The sequence below is a fragment of the Crocodylus porosus genome, unplaced genomic scaffold, assembly GCF_001723895.1.
Source record: "Crocodylus porosus isolate Cpor-Errol unplaced genomic scaffold, CroPor_comp1, whole genome shotgun sequence".
In the NCBI taxonomy this organism is placed as follows: Eukaryota; Metazoa; Chordata; order Crocodylia; family Crocodylidae; genus Crocodylus; species Crocodylus porosus.
In genome coordinates, this window is record NW_017728948.1 from 70,597,523 (window position 1) to 70,604,857 (window position 7,335).

Below are 7,335 nucleotides of genomic sequence, written 5' to 3' on the forward strand. Positions count from 1 at the left end.
TCCCATAGCTGCCTTCACCCACCCCAACTCCTGATAATTTTTTAAAAAGCCACAGCTCACTGAGTGCTGCTGGGCAGGGGGGCAATCTCCGTTGCCCCCCCCCACTGCCCCACGCTGCATGTGGGCTCTGCCATGAGCCCCCTGCCACCCCCTCCTTTCCCCCATCCCCCCATGGGTGCCCCACCCTGGCCAGCTCCAGCTCTTTAGGGGAAAAAAAAATGAGAAAAGCTCTGGGACTCACCGCTTCTGCTGCAGCCTCTGGACTTGGGGGCTCATGCAGAGACCCCCTGTGTTGGGGGGCAATGGGGGGCAGTGGGAATTGACCCCTAATAGCAGGAGTGGTGAGTCTGGGGGGTTTTTTGGAGTTTTTTTCCTTAAAGAGCCAGAACTGGCCCAGGAGGGGGCACCCATTGGGAGACTGGGGGAGTGAGGGGGGTTGGAGGGCTCATACAGAGCCCCCATGCAGCTTGGGGCTGTGGGGCACAGCAGGGATTGCCCCCCACCCAGCAGCACCCACTGAGTCGGGGCTTTTTCCCCCCAAAGAGCTGGGAGCTGGGGCAGCCATTGCTGGGCTGGGAGAGAAGTGGGTATGGGCCTGGCTGATTCAGCCAAATCGAATCAGGACAGTGATTCGAATCACCGAATCAAATCACTGTCCCCAGAATTGCCTGAATCTGAATCCAAATCCAATCCAAAGCAAATATTAGCTGCTTTGCACAGGCCTATTATCCAACCTCTGAAAAGCTGGGAGCCACATCCTGCCATAGGTAAAAAAACACAATGACGAAAGAGGTACCAACTTCCTCATGTAAATTACTAACTTTTCCACAATTTCGTCTGGTTTCTTACCTTCAGATTCCCAGTCTGAGCTCAGTTTTATCTGGATTAAAGTTCACTGGTAAGTGGGATCCTGGTTTTCTGGTTAAAAAAAAAAATCACAAATTCTCTGACAAAAATCGCACATTCTCTGATTAACCCCCCCCAAATCTGTGATTAAAATGAAATGGCACTATATATACAGGTATCAATTAAACACAATGTTTTATTGATATATTTATAATTTTAAAACAATTTGGAAGCCTACCAGTGCCCCAATAGCTATAATAAAATACATTGTAAGTACCTATAAATTTTGGTATTCGATTCTGGGGTTTTTTTATCATGGAAAATCGGATCTCCCCCTTCCCCCCTTGCTCACCAGGACACAGGTCCAGGCCCCTCACTCCTAAGCCACAGCTCCCCAGCTCTGCTGGTGCCTCTCACTCCCCACCCACAGCCCCCCACCTCCTCCAGCCCTGCAAGAGTGGGTCCCCAGCTGCCAGGGCTATGACTCATGCAGCAGCACCTGAGCCCCAGCCAGACAGGGAGTTGCTGCTATGGTGGACCAGAATGTGCAGCCCAGCTCTCCCTCCCCCATGAGTGACATGGCTGGAATAGAGCCCGTGGGGGGTTGCAGGTATGGGCTTCTCACTGCAGGCTCAGGATCCCCACCCTGGTGCCCTCCCCCCATGGCCTCCACAACCCCAGTGGGCAAGACCCAACACAACAGCGCAGAACAGGGCAGGCAGGAAAGCTCAGTGTCACCACTGGGAGCTCCACGCTGCCATGGTGAGGAGCATTGGTGATGCATAGGGGTGTAATGTGGGTGGACATGCATCCCCTGACAGAAGCACCATTGATGCTGGCGTTGATGCCCCCTGCCACTGCCACCACTGCCGCCCCCACCTGCAGGCGGTCACCATGCCCCTCCAGCCTCTGGGGCCACGTGTTGTTCATGGTGAGAAACCCACTGCCTGTCTAGCATCAGCAAGGGGCACAACTTTGTGCTGCCACTATTATTGCTGGCAGGTGGGTAGGGGGCACCTCGACAGGGTGGTGTGGGACTTGCAGCAGCAAGGAACTTCCCTGCCCCTTTCTGCTACACTGGATGCTGCCTCCTGGAAGAGATTGATCCTTCAGGGAACTTAGGTGGAGCAATCCCCAATTCCTGATTAAGCCTTGGCCTGAAGTAGAATCCTAGAATCACAGAAAGTTAGGGTTGGGAGGGACCTCAGGAGATCATCTAGTCAACGGGTAGGCAATGTTTTTTGACCAGAGTGCCAAAAAACTCCACAATGCCTAACGTAGAAGGTGCCAGAGTGCCAGCATTCCAGAAAAAAAAAAAGCCACCACCCAAAGCCCATGACCCCAAAGCCCTGCTGCCCCTTGCCCCCATCCAAAGACCCTGCCCCCAGCCCTGCTGCCCTGTGCCCCCCACCCTGGGCTCTGTGGCTGTCAGCAGCTACCCAGAACCTGGGCCAGCTGCAAAAATCTGCTGCTTCTCCACCCTGGCCCCAACTGCCTCCCAGCCCCAGCTCCAGCTCCAGCCCCAGCCCCAGGCTCCAGGGAGATAACACATATCGGCCGCTTCTGCAAAGCAGCGTTGGAACCCAGTGTGGCAGGGCACAGTGGGGGGGTGCAGAAAGCTGCCTGCTCCCAGCTCCCCACTGCCCTGCCCCACTTCCCTTGCAGGAGTAGCGTTGGAACTCAGTGCAGCGGGGCACAGCGGGGGGATACAGAAAGCTGCCCGCTCCCAACTTCCTGCTGTGCTGCCACACTTCCCCTATGTGCACTGGAGCAGCATGGGCAGCAGTGCAGGGATGTGCCCCTTGCTGCTGCCCCCACCTGCAAGGGAAGTGGGGCAGGGCAGCAGGAAGCTGGGAGCAGGCAGCTTTCTGCACCCCACCCACTGTGCCCTGCTGCACTGGGTTCCAATGCTGCTTTGCAGAAGCAGCGAGGGCAACACAGCGGGGAGCATTGCTGGTATGTGCTGCCTCCCTGGAATGTGGGGCCAGGTCTGGGGCTGGGAAGCAGCTGGGGCCAGGGCCAGGGCTGAGGTGGAGAGACAGCAGATGTTTGCAGGTGGCCCAGGTTCTGGGTAGCTGCTGATAGCCATGGAGCCTTGGCTGCTTGCAGCAGAGCTTCCATGGGAACAGCCCAGGCTCCATGGCTATCAGCAGCTACCCAGAGCCAGGCCAGCTGCAGCTGGGAAGCTACAAACAGCTTCTGCCTTCCCGCCCCGGCCCTGACTCCGGGCACGCAGCACTGTTCCCATTGGGGCCGGGGAGGCAGCAGCTGTTTGTACCCTCCTGGCTGCAGCCAGCCCCAGCTCTGGGTAGCTGCTGGAGCCTGGGCTGCTCCCAGCAGGGTTTGCAGTGTCTCAGCTGCCTGCTGGGAGCAGCCCGGGCTCCCGGCTGGCAGCAGCTACCCAGAGCTGGGGCCAGCTGCTGCTTAGAGGCTGCAAACAGCTGCTGCCTCCCCAGCCCCAATGAGCGCCGAGGAAAATGGCCTTGCGTGCCATGCTTGGCATGCGTGCCGAGGGTTGCTGATCCCTTATCTAGTTCAACCCCCTGCTCAAAGCAGGACCATCCCCAGCTAGATCATCCCAGCCAAATCTTTGCCTAACTGGGTTTTGAAAACCTCCAAAGATGGAGCTTCCACCACCTCTCTGGGTAACCTGTTCTGGTGTTTTACTACCCTCCTAGTGGCAAAATTCTTCCTAATAGCTAACCTACACCTCCCTTGCTGCAATTTGAGACCACTGCTCCTTGTTCTGTCATCCACATCAATTTCATAGACTGGAATTTTGCTTCATTAATGAAGATGAGTAACAAATTATATATTATTTTTGTATAAAGCTAATAAGTAGCATTATTAACAATAATAACTTATTATCATTATTAGAGATGATGATGATAACCTTTAAAAAAAGCAGAAAATCTCCTGCCCCACAAAGCAGGGATAATATTAAAAAGTCACATAGCAATCATACCATTTGCTTCCCTATACATCTGTCCAGAGATCCTGGATTTCCTTAGTGTCTTGGAAGAGGAACACATTCAGTCCCATCCTAATTGCCATCATCAGAATGCCAAGTCATAGAAGTAAATATCAGTAAATATACCAAAGAAAGAAAAAAGGGCACAGCCAGACTCTCAAGGACCCAGAATTAAAACAAACAGAAGATCTATGGCAGCATTATGAAAATTCTAGAGAAATACATACAAGATGTCTGGGGAATGGTCCCAGTTGCTCCACCTGATAAGAGGAGTTAAACCAAACAGTTGCCAGAATGGTCACCACCTGACCTTGCATTGCCAAGCTTTGTGAGCTAGGACATCAGCAGCTTTTTGCTCACATCGGACATTGATTGCCCTGACAATTGATCTCTCAACATCAGTGTAGTTAACGAGTGACATCCAGAGAGTGATGGCTAGGTGCCTCTCTACTCAGAGGACAGCTACCAGTATTCTGGTGCTGCAGGAATGGATCTAAGATTTTAAAAAGGGAGGTGCAAATGATAGAGTGGTCCAAGTCATTTGGTGTCAGATAAGGAGGAAGGGGGAGGGTAGAGGGAACAGAGTTAGTATTCACCCCCTGCGTTCCAGAACAGAGAATGCAGCAGCTTCAGCAGCTGCACTGAAAAGCCCTGTATGTACTACACTGTTGAAGGGGGGTGCAACTGCACCACTATCTCTACAGATCTATCCCTGCTGCTAATTACAACAGACAGTGGTAGTTGTCTGATCCCAGAAACAGTGCTTCAGGAAGACTCTCCAGAAAAAAGGTCATACACAAACAACTACTCTGTTTCATCCTCCTCTATTAATATTACCATGGTACCATTCACGCTATCTTCCCAGATTGTCCAGAATCATTAGCTACATGATATTGATTGCAAGTACACAGGTCTGTTCCTATTAATAGCAGGATTGTGAAGATCTGCAGTATTTTTTTTTCTTTCCTTTTCCATCCCCACTGCTACCTAATTGCAGTTTGAATATAGCACTCTCTGCAAAAAGCAAGGTGGATTACTGGATGACAGGAGAGTAATCATGTAATTTTGTTAGTTTGACCTCAAATTCTTCTAATTTCAGTGCCTCTCACAATAAATCCCAGAATGCATCAAGAATGGCAGCAGAATATTTCTACCACAGGAAATCTATCCAGAATGCAATGCCTTTATTTTGAAAAAATCCAGTGTTGGGATTCTGGGGCTGGGCAGAGCTGCCATTGACAGGGCTGGGAGAATGGGCAGGGGATGGGGGCTCATGGCAGAGCCCCCCACACAGCATGAGACAGTAGAGGGCAGGAGGGATTGCCCCCTCACCTGGCAGCAGCTGGTGAGTGGAATGCTTTTTTTTTTTTTTTTTAAAGAGCCAGGATACTGGGGCTGGGTGGGACAGCCATTGATGGGGCTGGGAGAGCAAGCGGGGGTTTGGGGGCACTCAGGGTGGCTGGGGGAGCAGGTAGGGGATGGGGCATGGTGAGGGCCCCCCCATGGTCCCCTTTTGCACCCCTCCCTGCTCCCTACTTACTGGCATGGAGCCCAGGTTCAGTTCCCTGCAGTGGCAAGTGGGGACTGCCCAAATTGCTGAATCGACTTGGAGGCTTTGAATTGATTTGGACATTTTTATTGGTCTCCTGATTTGATTTGGATTCAGAGATTTGGCTGCCAAATTGGGCTGAATCTGCTCCACATTGAATTAGCACCTGAAGCTTTGCACAGACCTACTGTCCAACCTTTTCTAAAACATCTCCAGTGACAGGGAGTCCACAGTTTCCCTAGGCAGTCTAGTCCACTGTGTCATTACCTTTTCCACCAGCTGAACATGCCTAGCTACTTCACCCTCTCCCTGTACGACTTGCTTTCCAAGCCCTTTATCATCATCTTGAGTCTCTCAAGTTTCAAGAAGATTGGTGCACAGGTGTGGGGGGAACTGTACCCCAAGTTCTTGAAAGCAAAACTCAAGTCACGTATATGTGTTACACCACAGGGGGTGAAAACTGCAGGGGTGGTAGCCCCTGCTGAGGCCACAAAGCCTGCCAAGTTTCAGGAAGATCAGTGCTTTGGGGGGAACTGCACCTTAAGCTGCAGACAAGCAAAACTCGTGCCATGGGTGACACTGTGTGTTAAGGCACAGCAGGGTGACAGCTGCAGGCCTGCTAGCCCCTGCTAAGGCCACAAAGCCTGCCAGCTGTCAAGGAGATAGGTGCAGGGGTTCTGGGGCCCTGCACCTCTAGATGCTGATAGGCAAAACTCATGACATGGGTGCTTGTACAACTGTGTCTGTCTTGGAGCACAGGGGTGTGGGTGGGGGGGGTGGGAAATGGGACTACTGCAAGCGTGGCTGCTAAGCTACTGTGTTACTTGTTACCAATTAATCTGTAGCTCTCTACGATAAGGAAAGCTACACATGCCTGCAAGCTGATATTGGCAACCAGGGTGGATGACGGGAGACCCTCTGGGTTAAAACCTGTGGGGAACACGGCACAGGGGATGGTGGGAGTCTACTACAGACCTACCACCCAAAGTCCTGAGCTTGACCTGAGCAGGATTATGCCCGGGAACTGGCTGAGGCCGCATGCTCCAGGACCATGGTTGTCATTGATGATTTCAGTTACCTGGATATCTCATGGGAGGATCACTCAGCAAAATCCAAGCAGTTGCAAAGCTTCCTCTCATGCATGGATGACCTCTACCTGACTCAAGAAGTCTATGGGCCAACAAAAGGCAAAGTGATGCTTGACCTGGTACTGGCTACTGGGGATGACCTAATCGGTGACCTAGTGATCAATGGAAAGCTGGGTGACAACAACCATGAGCTGACCCCCTTCACCATCCGCCATAAAGCTGGCAAGTCAGTCAGCAACACAGAAGTCCTTGACTTCAGGAAAGCCGACTTTGACAAGCTCAGGAGGCTTGTCAGTCAGGCCCTAAGGGAGCATGACCCCAGGGAGAGGGGAGTTCAAGATGAGTGGCTGCTCCTCAAGGGAGTGATCCTCAATGCACAAGCTAAGTCTATTCCATCTTGGAGGAAAGGCAGAAAGAGGACACAGCAGCCCCCCTGGGTCTCCAGGGATGTAGCAGACCTCCTGAGGCTAAAAAGAAAGGCCTACAAAGGATGGAGGATGGGATTCACCTCTAAGGAGGATTATTCTGTACTGGTCTGGTCCTGCAGGGAGCAAACCAGGAAAGCCAAGGCTGTAACTGAACTCCAACTAGCTTCAAGCATCAAGGACAATAAAAAATCCTTTTTCAGATATGTGGGGAGCTGGAGGAAAAGCAAGGGTAACATTGGAGCCCTGCTGAACCAGATGGGGCAACTAACAACTGATGCCCAGGAAAAAGCCAACATATTAAATAGGTACTTTGCATTGGTCTTTCATCAGTCCCATGGGACGCCCATGCCCACTATGGGACAGGGAGGTCTGGGTGAGGGAGATCCCCTGTCCTCCATTAATGCTGACCTCATGAAGGAATCTCTTGAGAAGCTGGATACCTTCAAGTCAGCC

The 7,335-nt window shown here is 52.1% G+C and overlaps 1 protein-coding gene across 4 annotated transcripts in view; it reads left to right on the forward strand.

Annotated features, from left to right (window-relative positions):
* HPGDS (hematopoietic prostaglandin D synthase) overlaps positions 1–7,335 on the forward strand; it is a 61,359-nt gene that overhangs the window by 27,639 nt on the left and 26,385 nt on the right. The window contains exon 2 of one of the 4 annotated variants that reach the window (XM_019553426.1): positions 856–898. The exons of the other annotated variants lie outside the window; for them this stretch is intronic. Within the exon in view, the coding sequence (XP_019408971.1) occupies positions 856–898 (43 nt within the window). The remainder of the gene's footprint in view (positions 1–855; positions 899–7,335) is intronic. 4 annotated transcript variants of the gene reach the window in all.